Source organism: Populus nigra, chromosome 5 (genome assembly GCF_951802175.1).
Source record: "Populus nigra chromosome 5, ddPopNigr1.1, whole genome shotgun sequence".
In the NCBI taxonomy this organism is placed as follows: domain Eukaryota; kingdom Viridiplantae; phylum Streptophyta; class Magnoliopsida; order Malpighiales; family Salicaceae; genus Populus; species Populus nigra.
Genome location: NC_084856.1, coordinates 23,788,555 through 23,810,648, shown reverse-complemented (window position 1 = coordinate 23,810,648; position 22,094 = coordinate 23,788,555). Strand labels below are relative to the sequence as shown.

The 22,094-nt window shown below is 34.3% G+C and overlaps 2 protein-coding genes and 1 pseudogene across 2 annotated transcripts; 2 read left to right on the top strand and 1 right to left on the bottom strand.

The window, feature by feature from the left end:
* Positions 1-2,624: 2,624 nt before the first annotated feature.
* LOC133694488 (glutamate--tRNA ligase, cytoplasmic-like) lies at positions 2,625-7,185 on the top strand. Its single transcript, XM_062116018.1, has 6 exons — positions 2,625-2,920; positions 3,053-3,140; positions 3,231-3,384; positions 3,782-4,884; positions 5,311-5,778; positions 6,741-7,185. The coding sequence occupies exons 1-6, from the start codon at positions 2,766-2,768 to the stop codon at positions 6,957-6,959; spliced, it is 2,187 nt and encodes a 728-aa protein (XP_061972002.1). The 5' UTR covers positions 2,625-2,765; the 3' UTR covers positions 6,960-7,185.
* A 1,427-nt stretch (positions 7,186-8,612) lies between these two features.
* Positions 8,613-9,978, bottom strand: LOC133693147 (germin-like protein 5-1). The gene is made up of 2 exons (XM_062114288.1): positions 9,644-9,978; positions 8,613-9,392 (listed from the first exon to the last, which is right to left on the bottom strand). Exons 1-2 carry the CDS (start codon positions 9,765-9,767, stop codon positions 8,854-8,856), a joined length of 663 nt encoding a protein of 220 aa, XP_061970272.1. The 5' UTR covers positions 9,768-9,978; the 3' UTR covers positions 8,613-8,853.
* A 2,564-nt stretch (positions 9,979-12,542) lies between these two features.
* LOC133694536 (protein NRT1/ PTR FAMILY 4.5-like) lies at positions 12,543-14,851 on the top strand (annotated as a pseudogene).
* Positions 14,852-22,094: the final 7,243 nt, after the last annotated feature.

Here is a 22,094-nt window from a genome sequence, read left to right as displayed (position 1 = left end):
TATTAAAAAATAAAAAATAAAAAAATCCTTTTAAAAAATCATGATTTTCTCACATGTTTTCCTATCAATTTTACATAATATGAGATTATATATTTACACTATAAGATACAAATCGGATATTAAATACCTAGTTTTTTTCGAAATATTTCTAAAAAATTTCAAAAAAAAATCTCAAAATTTTTAAATTAATTTTCCTTTTCAAAAAACAAAAAAAGTATTCATGCATATGGTCAAATTCTAAAAAGTTTTCCAAGCATATTTTTATAAAAAAACAAAAAATTGCATCTTTCTCATGTTTTTTTTTTAAAAAAGAAAAAAACAAATATTGTAACCAGTTTATGATTATCCTTTAGGATTTGACTAAAATGTCAAAAACTTTTTATCAATCATTTTTTTAGGGTTTAGATGTTGACTTTAATATCCGTGGGATGTAAAACTGCACAATAGAGTACACCTTTAGGTATTAAAGATATAAGATATAAAATAAATGCAATGCTAAAATTTAGACTTTATAATGGTAAGGGTTAAACCCGATGAGATAGAGACTCTCTCACAAAAGAAAATATGCTATACACTTTAGAAAAAGACCAACAAATAGAAACCTAACCTAGAAAAACAATTAAACAAAAATGCAACTTACCTTAAATAAGATGCATTGGAGGTAATGTGTCTTTCCATTGCATAACAAGTCTCTTACTCAGACTCTCGCAGACCATAAAGTTCCTAATAATCATAATACTAGTTAACAATTCCGGAATCTTAATCATAATTTTATAATTAAATCCATTTTTTTTTCCTTCCCAACAATACCCCTCGGGACGCATAAAAGCTCGCCAACACCCGACATCGCCCCGCAACACCCAACTTTAGGCTAAAAGAAAAGTTTATCACGATAATAAGTCAGATGTCCGAGGGAGAACTAATATCATTAGTAACTTAGAACTGTGAACTTAATCAGAGGTTGACTTAGTTAAGTTGAATTAAAAAAAATTCACTTAATGCATTTTATACATCATGATATTTTTTAGCATGCTTAGTTTTGTGAGGAATAAATTTTCAAGATCTCGCAACACTACGTTGGCCCTTAGTTCATTAAGAATTTTATTTTTGTATAAAACTTGTAATGTAATTAGTTATTAGGTCGTTTTGAAATGTAAATATATTTAATTTATATTTTTCCATATGTTTACTTTAAATTTTTAAATATAATATGCCATGTATTGATTTGCCATTAAAATGTAAGGCTTTAAGTATATTCAAATGCATAAATTTTGGGTATATGTTTTAATTATATTGTGATTATTTTTATGTGTTTAATTTTTAAAGAGACAGGTATGATTCATCTATGATTTTTTTTTAATTTTATATAGATTAGATTTGGTTTTATTCTTAATTTTTTTTTAATAAAATTTTTCATATGTACAACCTTACATTGTTTTTTTAATTATTATTCAATAAATTTTATGTGTTTTTTTATTTTTATTATAAATTTTATGTGTTTTTCTATTACAAATTTATTTTGATAAAAGAATTTATTAAACTTAATTAATCAGGTAAATTACCCATATTGTGATACTAGATATTTTAATCTTTATTTTTCTCTTGGTTTTCTCATTTTTTTTTTATTGTTGATGAATTATTTTTTTCATTACTTTACACAATGGTTATTAATTTGTTTAATTAGATAAGTGTATAAGTTTTTCGATTTGTTTTTTTTAGTGTAAAAAACATGTTGAATAATTATGTATATATATATATATATTTTAATCATGTTTGATGTTTAAGATTTGATGCTTATTTTTATATTTGTTTTTCCTTGAGTCTTTTATGAAAGTTTCATTTTTTTTTTAGTTTCATTCTTTAATCCAAGTTTATAGTGTGTTTTTTTTTGTTTTTGTTTTTTTTATTTTTTTATTAATGTTTTCGTTCTTTTCAATTTAACTCTCAAATTTAAAATTTATTGTTGCCTTCTGATTTTTTTAATTGAAATTTTAACACTTATTATTTTTATTGTATTTTTAATTTTTAATTTTTTATGTTTTTTTTTATTTTAACCCTCATGATTTTTTCATGCATAGCATTGTCAGTTTTATAACACAGGTCACAATTTAAAAAGTTAATAGTAATTTTATTTTGTTTTTTTATTCATTTGTTTTTTATTTTTCTTTCTATATAATTATCTTATTCTTATTTAATTTTTAATTTATTAACAAATAAGATCATTGAGAAGTTTTAAAAATATTATAAAGATATATTTCTATAATATTAGAAAGCGTTCATATTTTGTATTGAATTGTTTTATTTATATATTATTGATATCATTATTTTTTAATGATATTATTAAATTAACCAACTTTATTAAACTTATTAAAGTCAATTACCTGAATATTTTTATTTAAAAAAAATATAATTACTTCTTTTTATATTTTTATACCCAAAAAAATGGCCACCTAATATATATATATATATATATATATATATATATATATATATATATTAAGGAAAGGGAGATGTTGGGTTGGGCTGGAAGAGCCCAAAACGAGAAGTGGTGAAGAAAGGCTGGGCCCAAAAGTCAATAAACAGCAATAAGGTTCATTCTTATACGCGTTAGCGTTTGGACCCTTTACTGGCTGCTCCCTCTGCTCTGCTGCATCTTTTTTCCTCCTCTCTCTTTCCTCCTCCTCATTTCCATTGCTCTCTCTCTCTCTGCCTGTCGCTCGCTGCAGTTTGTATATTTGATTTGAAATTAGGGTTTATTATTGAAGATGGAGATAAAAGACTTTTGTTTTGGAGCCGATAGCACTCCTCCATTGTCTGTCATCGCAGCCGCCAAGGTTGCGTCTCTCACTCTTCCTCCTCCCTCCACTGTTACAAATGCTTCTGCTTCTGCTTCTCTTCCTACTTTCCTCTTCTCTAATGGGTACCCTTCTCTTTTTTCCATCTTTTCTTAATTTTTTCCTTTGATATATATATATATATATGTATAGGGCTTAGCTCTGTTTCTGTTCACCTGACATTCTCAACTTCTCATGTATGTATGCATGTATGGTAGGCTGAAATTGCAAGGAACCTATGTGCTTCTCCGATACATTGGCCGCGTTGCCAATCTATATGGTCAGGACCCATTTGAATCTAGCCAGGTTTTTCATTCTCTTCCCCACTCTTGCTTTTTCTTATCTAGTTTTGCTTCTTAAAGTTTTCACAACGAAGTTTGCCTTTCTATTTTTCAGATTGATCAGTGGCTCGAATACACCCCTGTCTTGTCTGTAGGCTCTGAATTCGAGAATGCCTGCAACTATATTGACAATTATCTGCAAACTCGTACTTTTCTCGTGGGCTACTGTTTGTCTATTGCAGACATTGCGATCTGGTCCGGTCTTGCAGGTAAAGCTTCCGATTCCTTTCTATTATTTAATTTACTGCATTTATTCACTAGTGGGTGTCAAATTTCAACGAAAAGAAAATCCCTTAATTGTTGGCCTTATTATTATTGTTTTATTGTTTAGGGTTTAACAATCTCGTTGTTGAGCTGAATTTTTTACCTGGTCTGTTTTATTACTGCATTTATGCTTAGAGTCCCAGAATATTAAAATAAAGGGCTTGGCTGCTATTTTTCTTGATTGCATGACTTACCATCAACTACAGCATTTCATTTAGCAAAATAGACTGGTAGTATTATGTGCATTGAGAGATTGTTCCTATCTTTTCATTTTGTTTTTAAAGCATCATTTTTTTTTCTTAAATCCTTCTCGATATGCATATGACATGTCATGCTTTGCAGGAACTGGGCTGAGATGGGAGAGTTGTAGGAAGTCTAAGAAGTTCCCAAACATGGTACGCTGGTTCAATTCAATATTTGATGAGTATAGCGAAGCTTTGAATGAAGTCACGTCAACATATGTTGGCAAAAAGGGCTCAGTAAAGCCTGCAGCAGCTAAACCAAAAGGGCAACAGGTTGTCAGTGGGGATAACCCAGAAAAGGGAAAAGCAAGCAGCAAACCTTCATCTGAAGTAGATCTTCCAGAAGCTGAAATTGGAAAGGTGTGTCTGCGATTTGCTCCTGAACCTAGTGGCTATCTTCACATTGGGCACTCAAAAGCAGCTCTACTCAACCAGTATTTTGCTCAAAGGTACCAAGGTCGAATGATAGTTCGCTTCGATGATACAAATCCATCAAAGGAAAGCAATGAATTTGTTGACAATCTTTTAAAAGATATCGAGACATTGGGTATCAAATATGAAACAATCACACATACATCTGATTACTTTCCCCAGCTGATGGAAATGGCTGAAAATTTGATCCGCCAGGGTAAAGCTTATGTTGACGATACACCACGCGAGCAAATGCAGAAAGAAAGAATGGATGGCATTGAATCAAAATGTAGGAGCAACAGTGTAGTGGAGAATCTGAAACTGTGGAAGGAAATGATTGCAGGATCAGATAGAGGATTACAGTGCTGTGTCCGTGGAAAGTTAGACATGCAAGACCCAAACAAGTCTCTTCGAGATCCAGTCTACTATCGTTGCAATCCTGTTCCTCACCATCGGATTGGGTCCAAATACAAGATATACCCTACATATGATTTTGCATGTCCATTTGTTGATTCTGTAGAAGGTATAACTCATGCACTCCGATCGAGTGAGTATCATGATCGAAATGCTCAATATGATAGGATTCAAGCAGACATGGGACTGCGAAAGGTTCACCTTTATGAATTTAGCCGGTTGAATATGGTCTACACAATTCTCAGCAAGCGTCATCTTCGTTGGTTTGTTGAAAATGGAAAGGTGGATGGATGGGATGATGCTCGATTTCCAACTGTACAGGGAATTGTTCGCAGAGGTTTGAAAGTAGAGGCATTGGTGCAATTCATCCTTGAACAGGTAAGCTAACATGCATCCATGTCTTTACATCTTTCTATTCTGATGTTAATTGGATAGTCCATATGAGATGCTGTATACAGATTTGATGAAAAACTTGCATTCTACTCGAAGAATAGACAGTGAAAACATGCTCGAGGACCTTGAAGAACTTTGTGTTGTTCCCGTAACATGTGAATTCTTTCGTTCTTTTCCCAATTATACCAAAGAACTTAATTTCATTCATGTGACATTTGTTTGAATTCTTTGGTTAAAAGGCAGCTTAGGATGGCAAGTTCAGGCTCGTCACTTTTGTGCATCACAATATTCCTTATTTACTTCTACATATGCAAGCATATGTCCATTGATTTATACTCTTAGGTTATTTTGTGCATTCACCCTTTATCTTCTTAAAGTTTTAATTCTAATTCTAATTCTATTTCGTTTCAGGGGGCATCCAAAAATCTTAATCTCATGGAATGGGACAAACTCTGGACAATTAATAAGAAGATTATCGATCCTGTGTGTCCCAGGCATACTGCTGTCATTGAAGAACATAGGGTGCCATTAACCTTGACTGATGGTCCCAAGCAACCATTTGTTCGAATCATTCCAAGGCACAAGAAACATGAGGGTGCTGGAGAGAAGGCCACAACATACACAAATAGGATATGGATAGACCATGCAGATGCAGAGTTGATCTCTGTAAATGAAGAAATAACCTTAATGGATTGGGGAAATGCCATAGTGAAGGAAATTGAGAAGGACCAGATTGGAAACGTCACATGCTTGAGTGGGGTCTTGCATCTCGAAGGATCTGTCAAGACCACAAAGTTGAAGCTCACCTGGCTACCAGATACAAGTGAATTAGTTAGCCTCACTCTTGTAGACTTTGACTATCTAATCACAAAGAAAAAGGTAATTCTTCATTTATGGACTTTGGAAGTTTTTGTTTTGTTCCTTTTTAAAAGAATACAATTGTGTGTCTGTTTAAAACTTGTCTACTTTGAGAACCTTAGTTGTTGAGGCTGGGTGGTTTTTTATTCTCTGCTTTCTATTGATTTCTGAGTGAGTTTGTTCTTTTTTTATCCTCCTAACTTTTTTGTTACTTTTTTGGCCACTGAAATACTGTACTTCTAATGGCTAATTATATTTTTCCCTATAGATGGGGTGATCATTTCATAAGCCTTGAGTTATTTTTTCTCATGTCACTGTAGTTTTGACTGAATGACTTCTCGATGTGTACTTGGGATCAAATTCTTTTTCAAACCAGCTTGGAGAATGTTGACCATTTACTTTTCAAATTTATTTTACAGTTTTTTGTAAAAACTTTTTGGCATTATTGTTTATTTGAGCTGTTTTTTTCTCTAATTGTCTGAATGTAGAGTTTCAGTGGTTGATTTATTCCAGTACCTATAATGCATTTAAAATGTCAAGTTTTGAAAGTGGCCTTGTAGTGTTTTCACCTTTGTGGGCGTGTGTGAAAAGAGAGTAGAATGAATACATAAGAAACTTTGAAATGGGTAACTCCATTTGATGCATCTATTTAATTGAACATTTTGTTTATGGTTGAATGTACAAGTAGCACACAAAATGAATATAATGGGGGATGGACCCTTGTAATGGACTCTTTCACATTGAAATCAGTTTATATTCAATCTAAATTAGACATTATAGTTGCGTGGGGGGCTTTTGGTGGTGATGAAGCTGGGTAGGAATAGATGGTAAAAGAATCTAGTTAGACATTATAGTTGTGTGGCATGATGTTTTGCATAATACATTATACTTGTCATAGATTTTGAGAGCAGAATTGTAACCATACTGAGTGGCTGCTATGTAAAATTTTAATTGCTGGTTGGCGCTTGTATTTGTTGATGCAGCTGGAGGAGGGAGAAAGTTTCCAAGATGTGCTTAACCCATTTACCAAGAAGGAGACTGCAGCTCTTGGGGATTCAAACATGCGAAATTTGAAGCGTGGAGAGATATTGCAGTTGGAGAGGAAGGGCTACTTTAGATGTGATGTTCCTTTTGTCAGACCTTCGAAGCCCATAGTTCTGTTTGCAATTCCAGATGGCCGACAAGCAACCTCATTGAAGTAGACCTTCATATTTGATTACTCTGGTGTTTTGGAGTTGAACATTTTTCCTAAAACTATGTAAGATGAGATTTGGAGTCTTTGACTCTCTTCCTTTTACATACAAACATGAATTTGTTCTGTGGTTTTTGATGTGATACTTCACTAATTTACCTTGCTATAGATGTTGTACGAATTGAATGGTGCCTTTTCAACCAGTTAATGTGGTTTTGGTAAATTTCCAAGTTTCAGATATAGATGTTCTTGTTGAATCCAGTAGCAGTATAGATCCCGATGGGATTTGGCTTTTTTAACTAGGTGAATGTCGCTATGATAAACTACATTTTCCTGTGGTTCCTTGTATTGAATTTAGCTTCCTTGGTCATTTTAACTGTTCCTCGTATACAGATGCGATTAGGTCTCTAATGAGCACCAACTTTCCAGACTTGAAAGTTTTAGTTCTTGATTCCTTGCCCTGGGGATCGAGTAAAACCAGCGACAAGATGGATTGTGCCCTCTTTCCTTGCGTGAAATTGGAACTTCATGATAGCATTGATCAAGTGACAAGCATTTGTATAGTGGATTCAAATTAAGTCACAATTATTATTGCCTTGATTGTCTGTCCTGTTATTCCAAAATTACCCACTTTGGCGTGATGATGGCTATCACATGTGCAACTTCTTTTCTTTAATAAGATGAGTACACCTACCACAATCACCTCTTGTTGTCATTTTCAGGTAAGATAAACAAGACAAGAAACTTACTAGTGCATTGAAAGATGATGAGATGAGACAGGAAGGTTTTTCTTATGGATTAAGCCATTGCATTAACTCGGGGAGTTCTGTTAATCCATGATTAATTGTACTTTTAGAAGCAGCACGCAAGAGTGCCATGAACATGGAAGGAGAGGATGGTCCAATTTTTTTTTTTCCCGACTAGAACTTGAACTCTGCGTTGCTAAATAATAATATAAAAAGAATTAGGTGAAATTCATGATTTGTTAATAAATGGACCATACTCAATTGTTGTTTCTGATTGTCATCAACATTTTTTATTAGTTACGCATTATCATGATCTGCACTTACTAGTATGGTAACGAGTGATTATTTTATATTGGGTAAATGTAAAGCGAATGGTGGGATTTAATTAAAAATAGTAAGCCATTAACCACCCCAATTACTTGATTGTGTTTTGACTTTCTCGAGCAAGGGCAGGTTCCTTTTCCCTTCCCTGCTTATGGCATGTCCTCAGCGCACATCCACATGTAGATGGCTAATGCGATGACAAAATACATTTATTAGAAGGGTAATGTGAGGAGGAGGTGAAGATGGAGAGAACTTGTTTTTCAAACATATAATCGTGTGTTCTTACGGCATCTATCCAGTCTAGAACACTAATAAAAAGACAAGTCTTCAAACTTGATGGAACTATTCTCGAAATGTAAGCACTGGACAAACAAAATCAAGTGATTGAATTATTGTCAAGTGAATTGGTGGGTTAGCTGGCTAAGGCATTGAGGTGGAAAGTCTTCCTCCGTAAACTGACTTCATAAAACATGCTGCTTGTCTAATCTAATACATTTCATACATCTATCTGAGAAATACATATAGTCTCTGTCAAGCATGGTTTTATTATATATATATATATATATATATATATATATATATATATAATTGGCTAAAACAACAAATTGATGCTTTGATATTTTATTCAGTGGAAGAACGGTCTGTAGAAGATTACATGTCGATTAATCATTTAATCTCCTAGATGATCCATCAAACACAAATTTCTCCCTTTAAAAAACTGTTACAGGAAGAATAACAATCAAAAAACACCAGCTAGGCACAGCTGTAAGATTTATTAATTTATAATCAAAACCTAGCGTACGTACTTGTGTTTTTATACAGTCAACCAATCATCTACTTCTTAGGTGCAAACCTGGACTTGATCTTTCGGACCTCCTTGGTACCAACCTGGAAAGCCTTGGTCAAGACATGGTCAGGCACGGGTGGTTGGGCTGCAAACAATGTGGCTGCAATTGACTGAGTTCCTGGCAACTGGCTATTGAATGCAGCAATCACTGCAGCTGAGACTTGACCGTTGTTCTTCTGGAAATGAACCAAGCCTTTGGGGAAAACAAATGTCTCGCCCACCTTGATGGTCTTTGATATCAAAACGTTAGCAGTGGTAATGAACCCCACGTCCAGTTGGCCTTCAAGGACAAAGACCATCTCAGTGGCACGTGGATGTGTGTGGGGTGGATTTAAGCCACCAGGGGCGTAGTCAATGCGGGACATGGATAACCCCAAGGTGTTGAGTCCTGGGATCTTTTGAACATTGGCAGCAGTGACCAAGGAGCCGAATGTATTGTTGGTGAGACCTGGTTTAGCCAAACCGGCAAAGAAGAAGTCCTCTGCCGATATGTTTTCCCTGCAGGTGAATCCATTCACCTTCACACCTGTTTAATTATATAAGCATCTCATGTCACAAATTATCAAACTAGTAACATTAGCACATAAGCAAGAAAATGAATTGAAAATAAAACAGAATCAAAGACAAAAAGGTGAGATCCAAGAGAGATGAAGAAATTGTGGTGGGAAGGAACAGAGGAAAAGGCTGGACAAGTCAACTCTCCTACCCTATACCAATCATGTATATAATTAACTAAGATCAAAAGGAAATTAAAAACAATAGTGGAAGAAGAAATACCAGAAGAAAGATCAGCAACGCAAACATCTTGAAGCAGGTCAGGATCAGCAGAAACGGTGGCCACTAGTACCAAACCAAGAGTCATATAAAGAAGGGAGAGGTAGGCCACCTTATTAGCTGCCATGGCTGCTGCTGCAGATGCTAAGCGCTAGCTTTCTAGGTTCCTAGGTTCTGGCGAAAACTATCAAAGGAAAACAACTAGTTTTTTTTTTTGGGTTGAAAAAACAACTAGTTAATATAAGAGAAAAGCAGGGAGGGTGTCTGAATTAGGGAAAAGATGGATGAATAGGACTACAGGAGAGAAAGGTGGACAAACGTACTTAGAGTGGCTGCTGCATGATTGGTAGGTAAAGTTGCCTTAAATATTCTATTCGGTAAAGATGTGGTATGATATATTTTTATATTGAATATAATTACAAAAATTATTTATTATTTATTTTAAATTGTAATAAAAAATTGATTTTGAGAGAAAAAAAAACCTATAATTTATAGTATTTTTTAAACATAATTAATTACAACCGCAAAAACTAGCTAAACATACACCGAAACAAGGCAATAAATTTTGTAGCTGTATTAAAACTAGTTGATAATTAATGGGCTATCGTCATCTCTCCCGCCCCTACAGTTTGCCTACTTCCGGGTCAATTTTCAATGTTCATGTATGGAACTGGTCTCTTATATTATCCTAATATAATTTAATGATAGTTACATCGAATAATAACTCAGAACCCAAGTCAGGATCAAATTTGTCTAGTTTGAGTTGTTGTCCTCAGCAGTGTTCTTGCATTACACCAATGATAAATTTATTTTTAACGAGTTCTAGTTCTTAAGGGCCTCTCTTCGGCCCCTTTTCCTTCAATCTTGGACCATTTCCCCTTTTATTCGTACTCATAAGCCCCCCTTCAACCCTCCTCCCTTTTATATTTGGGCCATCAACCCTTTTTCTGTACTTTTAGGCTTCCCTTCGACCTACATTCCTTTAATCTTAGGGCCACTTTTCCCTTTATCCGTTCCTATAGGCCTAACGTAGGTCCATTTACCTTCCTCGTTTTCTTATGGCCCTATCTTAGGCTCTGGCCCTTAATATTAGGGCCATTTTGATGTAATGTCGGCCTCTTGTTGGCCCAATTACCTTCAATCTTACGGGCCTATTTTCTGGCCCATGTTCCTTTAATCTTTGGGCAACTCTTCGCCCCATTTACCTTTAGTAGAACGGGTCTCTTTTAGCCCGATTTCTGTCAATCTTATGGGTCTCTTTTCGACCTAATTTACTTTAATATGGAGGGCCTCCATTCAGCCCAATTAGCTTATCTTACGGATCTAATTGCGGCCTAAACCTTTAATCTTTCTGGCCTACCTTCGGCTCAATTTCCTTTAATAGTATGTGTTTCTTTTTTGCCTAATCACTAACGGGCCTATCTTCAGCCCAGCTATCTTTAATTTTACTGGCCTGTTTTATACCAATTTCCTTTAATCTTCCACGCTTTTTTTCCGCTCAACTCATTTAGTTTTCAGGCCTCGCTTCGGCCTTATTACCGTTTTTCTGTACTTATGGGCCTCCCCTGGGCTCACTTTACTTTAATCTTCGATCAATTTTACCTTAAATCATCTAATAATTTAAGCTATTAGGTTAAATTAATTATTTAATAAGGTATTAAAACCTTGATGACCAAGCGGTCACGAGTTTGAATCTCAGCATCCCTATTTATTTGATAAAAATTAAACACAAGGTAATGTGAGTCTATGCAAGTTTCAAGTCCAAAAAACTTTACTTAAGAGGGTGTGTTAAAGATTTATATAAATGATATCTTGTAACCTCAACCTAAATCATTCTTTAGACCTTTCCTAACTAAAGGCCATTGCCCAGGATAAAAAGAAAAGGTTAGAAATGCTAAAGTAAAAAATTATCATTAAAGACTACTTTAATTATCTATAATGTATAATCAGTTCAATTTATTATAGGATTTTGAGCAAACTACAACTTCATTAAAAGACAACTGTACGTGAAGGACATTCGACAGCTAGAGCTAAAATGATATGAAGAATGGAGTAGAAAATGATGGGGTAATCAACATAGCACCCAGATTTTTGTGTTTCTAGGCCAGAGAACAATTTACATAGCAATTGTCTATACCAAAGGTAGAAATTAATGCAGAAATGTTTTACATCGTTGTTAGATTATAGTGAGGATACCAATGCGAAAATCTAACTCTTCTTAATCTTTCGCTCAAACTGTACATAACTAGTCTGTTCACTAACTTGTGCATAGAAGAAGACATATATAGGAACTAATTGGTTCGATAACTTGTACGTGGAAGAAGACAATTAATACAAGGATAGGCAACTCATGGAACTCTGTCAACAACTTGGAGATGGTATCTCTGATACTCCCAAGTGAGCCTTTGTTCCCTTCGTCGACCAACCAAGATTCGTTCCTGAGCAAGCTTTCAAGACCATCAAACGGTAATTGTCTCAATCTCAAGAGATTAATTAGCATTCCAAGAGGATGTGGTTTGATGCTTGTGGAAAGAATTAATTACAATGCTGCCATGTTGAATCAGGAGATAAATTTGGAAAGTGTCACTTTCTTGATCAGCTAGCAGCTGGTAATTATAATATTTTTTGATGGAGGGGTGATAAATGACCTTGCAGAAAATGCAACTCGCTTTCTAGTTCCCTACACTCAGAAGAAACAACAAAGGTATAGAATGAGAGAATCATAAGGCGGGTAATCTTATGCCATAAAACGTTATAAACTAGGCCTGTCATGTGCTCTATTTATAAGGTGCCTGCACTTTCTAATTGTCTCAAGCTGCATTCTTGATCAAGTCTTCACTTCGCCATGGTGAGTCTCAGGCCAAAGCCAATCATGAATCAATACACTCATTGAGTCTTTAACATGCCTAAATTAAGTGGGTGAATGCAGGGAGATGTGGAGGGTAGCAAGGAAGATCACGTGCCCCTCGGCCTTGCAGGGAAGAAAGGGAGAGGTGGATTCAGGGCTACCATGTTTGTGTATGGTATGCAAGAAAATTAATCGTATTAGCATCATTAGCCATTCAGGAAATTAAGAATTTTAATGTCTATGCCTGTGTTGACTTCTCATGTCTCTTGTTTTACTACAGGCTTGGTGGCATTGGACAGCATGGGTTTCGTAGCAAACATGGTTAGCTTGGTTCTTTACTTCATGGGAGTGATGCACTTTGACATACCAACCTCAGCCAACACTCTAACAAATTTAATGGGCTCAACATTCTTGCTCACCGTTCTTGGTGGCTTCATCTCGGATGCCTACTTGAACAGACTTCATACTGTTCTACTTTTCGGCTTTCTTGAGATTATGGTATGAATTTAATTAGTTTTCCATCAGTTTCTTTGATGCAAATCTATAACTTAGCTTTCATCTCCTCCACGATGAATACTGCTTACTTGAACAGGCTTTGGTGTTGATAACAATTCAAGCTCATGCAAAAAACATGCACCCTCCAGCATGTGGCAAGGCAAGTTGTGTGGAGGGTGGTATAGAATACATGTTGTACTTCTCGCTGGGTTTGCTAGCATTGGGTTCTGGTGGAGTTAGAGGAGCTCTACCAGCTCTTGGTGCTGACCAATTCAATGAGAAGGACCCAGAAGAAGCCAGGGCACTTGCAAGTTACTTCAATTGGATGACACTTAGCACGGTGGTCGGAGCTGTTGTTGGAGTCACGGGCATTGTTAATCTTAGCATGTTTCATGGTTGGTGGAAGGGGTTTCTGGTATCAACTGTGGGGACCTTCATTGGTTTTGTTATTCTCGCCGCCGGGAAGCCTTTCTACCACCTCCGACAACCAGGAGACAGTCCCCTTATCAGGATTGCACAGGTATTCCCTAATATTCATTCTATTGCTCTCTCCATGTATTTAATTATAGGGTCTGTATGCACAACCGCCTAACATTCGTTCATTGATTAATCTTCCTATTTAGGTTTTTGCTTTGGCCATTAGAAACCGACGATTGCCATTGCCGCCAAAGGTTGAGGAATTGTATGAGATCAGTGACAAAGAAACCATCGCTTATGAGGAAAAACTTGAGCACACTGAACAATTCAGGTAGCATAAGTCATGACTACCAGTCTACCTACCATAGATGTAGTGAAGCAACATGTTCCTTAATTAGTTATGCAGCCTGCAGACAGGACAGGTAGCGTTTGTTTTCTGATGAAGTTTCAATTTATTGAACAGATTCCTAGATAAGGCTGCAATTCTTCCTGAAGGCATGCAACCAGCACCATGGAAAGTTTGCTCTGTGACACAAGTCGAAGAAGTGAAGATCCTAACAAGAATGTTACCTATATTAGGCAGCACCATCATAATGAACACATGTTTAGCACAGCTCCAAACCTTCTCAGTACAACAAGGAAACGATATGTATCGCAAAATTGGCAAACATGATTTTCCTGCCCCATCAGTTCCAGTAATTCCACTCGTATTTATGGTCATACTCATACCTGCCTATGAGTTCTTCTTCGTTCCTTTTGCTCGGAAGTTCACTGGCCATCCGGCAGGCATCACGCAACTTCAGCGTGTGGGAGTTGGTCTAGTTCTCTCTGCCGTTTCAATGGCCGTAGCTGGTATAGTTGAAGTAAAAAGAAGGGACCAGGCACTTAAAGGTCATCTCATAAGTCTTTTCTGGCTTTCCTTCCAATATGGAATATTCGGAATAGCAGACATGTTCACCCTCGTAGGACTATTGGATTTTTTCTACAAGGAGGCACCTTCAAGCATGAAATCACTGTCTACTTCATTCACTTGGCTTTCGTTGTCTTTCGGCTACTTCTTGAGTACTGTTTTTGTGAATCTGATAAATGCCGTCACCAAAAGAATTACACCAAGCAGACAAGGATGGTTACATGGGCAATTGTTGGACTACAACAATTTGAATCTGTTCTACTGGTTCTTAGCCATCCTCAGCTGTCTCAACTTTTTACTCTATCTCTACTCGGCCTCATGGTACAAATATAAACCGGATGACACAGAGTCTAATAACAAGCCAAAAGCGAAGGATTCGGATGAGGGATTGCTTCTTGCCAAGGAAAGTAGTGGGGCTAAGACAGATGAAGAGGAAAGTGAGCAGAATGCAGCAAAGAGGAATGAAGAAGAAAGCGCACAGGAGACGGATGATGCTGAAGCAAAAGCTCCCTCTTCTGAGCAATCCAATGGAACAAAATAAAACAAAAAAGAAATTAACAATTTTAATGAAGCCCCGGCCTCCCCCCAAAACATCAAAAAGTAGAAGAAGAATTGAAGATGCTCATTGCAGCAACTGAATGGAGCTATTGGCAGAAATTGTCCTAGTTTTGGGGTGATCAGTTTGATGTTCCTTTTAACATTTTCACTTGTTCTTTGTTTGATGATGAGAAAAATAATGAAGAACGGGCCTTCTTGCATGTTGGAGAAATTAATAAATTGAGTTCAGTAGGTCAAGTACAGAAGTTGGAAGTTTATAAGATTGTTGCTCTTGTGTATTTATAACGCCCCGATTTTGTTCCTCTCCAAATATAGCTAGGGCTTGAGAAATTGAGGTGCATGCTTCCGAAGAAATCAAGAACAGCGAGTCAAGTCCATGGGCCAATTAAGCTCAAGTGAAGGCCTAGTGATCCTTCAAGTCCATGGGCCAATTAAGCTCACGTGAAGGCCCAGTGATCCTTGTATTGCCCAGCCCAACCTGACCCGGACCTTTGTGTTATTGACGAGCAAGAAGGTAGACACCATTCGCATGGCGTCTGCTTCTTGTTTGCATCATTACAAGTAACTTAACCATGCACAAACCAAAGTACTAGTGATCAAACACTCAGGAAATTTAAACTTAGTTTAAGTATAAATTTATTTGAATATATCTATATGCATAAGCTACCAGGAGGAGTTTGGTTAATATTTAAGAATAGAAAAAACAGGTGCTCGATTGAAGAAATATGTTTTTTTAATAAATTTAGCATGAACTATGAGAGATATACTACTCTTTATAGAAAACGAATATATATTTAAAATATGGATCTAATTAAGATCGATTATCATCCCGTGGCAACTTGCGAGAAATCTGGCATAATAAAAAGCAATCATGGCAAAAAGGGCACCGACAGATGAAGTGAAGATGGGTGGCCCACCATCAAAGAAGAGAGGGACAAGGAGAGAGCATGCTCAAAGCACATGGAACCAACCTTCCAGGTTGATGCTGGACCAGATGGTGCAGCAGCATGCAAAATATCCCCTTGCTGGAGCACATGATCTCCCGTATATCTTAAGTGCATCTCTTAGGTTAAATGGATATATAGCTCTTAAATTAAGATTAATTAGTGTTTGACTTGAATATACTTATATACACACACGCTTGGTTAATGGGTCCCTCCTCCATTCACATCACCTGCTTCTTCTTCTTTACTTTGCCGGTACATCGAGGCGGCGGTCCGTCCATGTGCTTCACCGTTAACTATTTATTTTCTTCGATTTTAACTCGTCTGATAGGCATTGATCTTTCATTTTTAATTTTAGATTTCATCCCCTAAATTATATTTTAGCTGTGTAGGTTTTTTTTCTTAGAATGGTTGATTAAGGAGCTGTACTTTATTGTAGATGATGCAATTAAAAAGTTAACAACTTCTATCCTTTGATGGATGTGGAGTCATTTTGCGGTGTTTATGGATTAACTAATTGTATTTTTTTTATATTTATTATTTATTAAGTCATTAATTTGATTAGGACCACATTAGGAAGCTGAAAAATGCGTACAAGAGGAGGTTGCGGAAGAAGCAAGCAGCAGAATCCAGCCGCAAGGGCACGACAGAAGCAAAAATCCTCGTGAAAGGATTTGCAGCCACAGTACGTTGTTGTTGTTGTTTTTTTTATTCTGCGGTAGTTTTTAATTATTAAAATGTTCTTTACCGAAAAGATATCAATTTAAAATAAAAGAAAAATTATTTTTATATACTTTGAATTAAAAATATAGTTTAAAAACATTTTATACCACATTATTAAATATATGGATTTCCAGTAGGAAGTTGGCCAAAGTAGACACAAGAATCCTCGTGGTAAGTGGTAACAGGTGAGGAAAAAAAGGAACTAAAGGGGAAAGGAAAGGAAAGTTAAAAAATAAAAAGAGAAATGTGCGGCGGAAACAATGAAGAGCGGCAAAACTAGCTTTGAGAAGTTTTGAGAGGGAGCTCGGTATTGTGTACAAATAATTGTTTATTTAAAATTAATAAAAAAATATTAAAAAATAATTTAGATTGTTTTAATGTATGGGTGTAAAAGATAAATTTAAAAAAATAATAAAAAATAATTTAAAAAAACAATCATCACTAATATCAAACAGATTCTTTTATTGAATTTTGAGTTTTATAGCACAGCTGCTTTATATTACATTATTATAATTATTAGTTATTTTCAGCCATTAAAACTCGTGATAGCTCAATTGGCAATATTCACATGGTATATTTTTAAACCGACATATAAACATGCAATCTCCAGTTAACCAAATCTCCTCTGCACACTCGTGTCGCGGGTCACGTAGTGAAGCTTTACTAAAATCCTGTAAACAACCAAGATGTATTTAAGGGTATAAGAAATAAAATATCAAAAACTTTCATGAACCACCAAGATTGAATTTTGAGTCCTGCTTTGATACAGTGTTTTTCAGCAATTATAACTTTTGTCAGGCTTGCTACAAATAGCAGGGATGTATTGAAATTCCAACAGGTAAAAAATTGAAATATCAAACATCCTCTATAGTTAGATGCTTACCTTGCGAGGAGGGCAAGTCAGGAAAGAAAGGGTCAGGCCGGCTAGCTAGGGTTTTGTTCATCATCCTGTTTCCATACGTGAGCTAACTCATGTTTTTAAAAGTTTAATTATTTTTATTAAATATTATTTTTTAATTATTTTGACGCGCTGATTTTAAAAAAAATTAAAAAACTTTTTTTTAATACATTTTTAAATAAAAATTATTTTAAATCACGATGATAACTATATTTTCAATTGGTTAATTAATCTTTAATGGAAAGCAGCCAGCAGGCGGAAGAGTGGCTGGAACTCACAGCCTAGCTGATTACCGGCGAATTGCATGGGCCCGGACCGTAATACCAGGACAAGCCTGTTCATGTAGAAAGGGAGTCAAGAAAGACAGGCCACCTTCCACACCCCACCCACCCTGGTCCCCAGCTAGCTCTTGGCTAAATAAACCATCGCTAGCTGGTCACCATCCATCATTTTTATCAGAACGAAACGACCCACCATATAAAGCCTTTCTATTCCTATTTTGTAACCATCTCCATGGCCGCCTCTTCTTCTTCTTCTTCTTTAACTGTATTCTTTTTTAATGGATGCAAGCCTATATATATTTCATAAATCAGGAAAACTACAACCGTTTAGTTTTTATTTATCTACAGCTGGCAATGCTGTGGTTGAGATTATGATTGAAATGAAAAAGACATAAATTTTTATTTTTATTTTTTCATTTCAGCCACGGCTTGACTCGAATATCATCACGTAGATGAATGTATGACTGGTTCGATTGGTGAAGTGCAGGGTGGATTTGGATATAGATATTATATATTTTCAAGTGATATCTCTATTAATTATTAATTAAAGTATTAGCTATCTAAGGCATTGCCTGACAAAAAACCTAATCATGAAAACTCTTTCCTGAAAATAATATTTGCATCTGTGATTTAATTGACTCAATTACGCTCCATCACGAGATAAAAATTTGAATGATACCTTCTGGATTTATAGGATTCACGTGTAAAATACAATTATTCAAGCCATGCGAATTAGTATTTCTCTTTGAATATTGAAAGAGTCGTTGGGAGAGAAATTGATTAGAGGGGGACGGGATGTCCCTCGATGAAGAGGACTAAACACATAGCTTGCCAGGGTCCGATCCCTCTAAGATGCCATGCCATTAATCAGGGTGCGTTGTGATTTAAAGTACCATTAAAGAATATAAAGAAATATTTATTTAATTTTTTCAAATTAAATATATTTTTAAAATACACAGTTTTAGAAGGTAAAACAAACGGTGCGATTAACAGCAAATATTAATGTTAATTTATCAATCCCCACGCATATATATACGTGGAAATAGTAATTATTAGATATATTGCTCGCTTGTTGATACAGACCGGACATTTAAAAAACAAAATGTAAAAGAAGTCATAGGTTAATAAAATTCAGACCTCTAAGTCATTAATTAAATTGATAATTTAAATATCTATTAAAAAACAAAAACAAAACCACATCCAAGTCTATTCAAATTATCAAATAATCCAATACTAATCTAACTAAAGGAAAACTAGGGGAAAAAAAGTCAAACTTCAAAAAAAAAATATCAACTTCAAAAAATAGGGAAAAAAACCCAAGATAAACTAGGCAAACCTCAAGCAAAATCTTAAAAATCTTGCAACCTATAAAACCCTGGATTCAAGTCCCATCAAAAAGTTTATTATAAGCTAGTTAAAAAATATAAATTAAAAAAAATAACAAAAAAATCTTAAGCAAACGCGACAGCCAACTCGGGTCAATAAATCAAACATGTGACATTCGACATGAAATTGGGATGCCCCTATAAATAGGAAAGCAAAAAAACACTGACAAAAAATATTTTTTTTAAAAAAAGGAGTCAACTCGAGATAATCCTTCAGATTTGTTACCCAAACCATGAGACTATGATGAACTTGTTAAAAACAAACCTGAAAAAACAAAGAAACATGATTATTAATCAAACAAACATTAAGGGATGAAATTTAGAGAAAAAACTCAATGAAAAAAACAACGCAAAACAAAAAAAATAGCAATTAAAAGAATTATGACTAAATTCGACACAAAAATTAAATGAAATTAAATATTTAGAGAAAAATCAAACGAAATTAAATGTTCATGGATGGACTTGTACAAAAATAAATCCATTAAGAAAATAATTAAAAAAATAGCAATTAGAAGAATTAGGATCAAATTTGACATAAAAATTAAATTAAAATAAATGCTTAGGGGTCAAATTGAAAAAAAAACAAGAAAGAAAATGATTTAAAACATAACAAATAGAAATTAAAAAAATAAGAACTTGATTTGAAAATAAATTTAAAAAATCAAATGATCATGAATGAAATTAAAAATAAAATCCAATTAGAAACAATCAATGTAAATAAAACAATTGCATATAAGAGAAGAGGGACTGAAACAAAAAAATAAATAAATTGAAAGGATGATGTGATTTTTTGTATGGTGAGCATGCAATTCAAGGAATAAAGAGAAGGAAAAGTATGCATAACCTAGTAATTCAATGTTAAAAAAGTCAAATATCAGGGGTAATGTAGTAATTCAATCATTATATAAAAATTAAAAGTATAAAAACATCATTGGGGATAGGTATTAAATTATTTTATTAAAGGATTATATTAGTATTTTCACCATGCATTTAAAATTTTAATTACCAAAAATAACCCCGAACAATTCTTAAAAAATATTTATGACACATTAAAAAAACTATTTTACTCCTAAAACAAAGATAAAAAAATCATGACACTATTATAATATTATATAGCTTGGGTTATAGTCAGGGGACGGAGCCTGAAAATAAAATTGAAAAAAGTTAAATTAAAAAAATTATTTTAAAAAAATCAAGACTTCAGCTGTTTTATTTAAACTGAAATTATATACATTATTAAAGGAGGTGTTGAAACAAATATTTTCTTGCAGGGGCCGGGCCTCTACCAGCCCCGGACCGTCTCCGCCACTGTTCATAGTAAAACCTAGAAGAACTAGTTTTCTGAATAATATCTGTTGAATGCTATATAGTTCCGCGTAATCAAGACAGCAGTACTCCACTAGATTGGTTAATTAACTTTTAATAATTTTGTTCGGGATAGATCTAAATCTCAACACTTTATGCTTCCTCATTTCAATCGATGGATGGAGAGAGAGAGAGAGAGAGAGAGAGAGAGAGAGAGTAACCTTTCACGGATCTTACATGATGGATGGGGCAGCATGATTTTTTTTAAACAACAAGTGTTAGATCTCTTCAAGTGCACCAACCCCCATTTTTTTGTTGGAATTAGCTAAGAGGATTTAACAGTGATGAATATTAAAAAAAAATAAAAATTCAGAAGATAATAAAGACATATTTATTGAATTAGCTAAGAGGATTTAACAGTGATGAATATTAAAAAAAAAAACATCTTCATCTCGTCCTTTGTTTGAATTTTGTAGTTTGGAATCAATACCCTGTAAGGTTTCTGTTTAGTGTTATTTTTATATTATGTTTGTGGTATAATTAATTTTTATATTTAGATTATTTTAATGTGTTAATGTTAAAAATAAATTTTAAAAAATAAAAAATATTATTTTCATATATTATTTTTTAAAAAATAAAAAATAAATCCCATCACAATCTCCAGCATTCTCATAGTACTGTTTGTAACTTAATTGCATGAGGCACCCCATTGTTAAACGGTATCTCTATAGGATTAATCAAATAATTCAAGAAGAAGCATAAAAATTAGAAAGAAGAGAGAAAGAGAAGGATACACACGAGTCGAAGCCACGAGATCACGAGTTATTCACAATAATATTATTTTATTATAAGAAAAAAGAGAAGAATACAGCTGTATGTATGCATCTCAATATCTCTCATGCACTGGTCACATCAACCGAGAAGAGAAGAGAAGAGAAGAGCAGACAACACGGTCGACAACACAGAAAAACAAAAATAAATAAAGAAAAATAAAACCAACTCAAAATTCCCACAATTCCCACTCTGAAATTTGAACCGTATGCATTGACTGCATAGCATTTTTACAATGTCAGTGCCAGTCTCGCAAATTTCATAGTTATTAAGATTTATATAATTATTAATTTTAAAATTTATAAAATTAATTAAAATATGCATAATCTAACCTGAAATATTAATAGTAAAAAAAAAAGTTATGTTAAACCATACCCCCCCCCCCCTCATTCCGTCCAAATCCTTCTTATTAAACCCCATCCGACTTATCTCAAATTTAAACTTGATTAGATTTTACAAAAAAATAAAAAAATAATAATTAAACTATATAACCTGATAAAAAACATGAGTTGAATTACAACTAGTTAACTTGAATAAAATTAAATTCAAAACTATTACTTTTTTTTGGTCAAGATTGCGTGGTTTTGATTTTTTTTATTAATCTGTAAACACAGATAATAAATAAACATTAAAATCTGTTGCTAGATTCCTAAAGTGCTTGCTTTGCTTGCAGTTGCAGTCATGAACCTTAAAGAAGCCCCGGCAAACAAACAAACAAAACAACCAAAGTATTAAGAGATTCTGTTGATTAAGAGTGTGTTTTTTGAGATTTTTTTTAATTTTTTCCCGACTAATAGATTTTTATACATATACACATATATATATTTGAATTATTTTAATATATTGATAAAAAAATAAT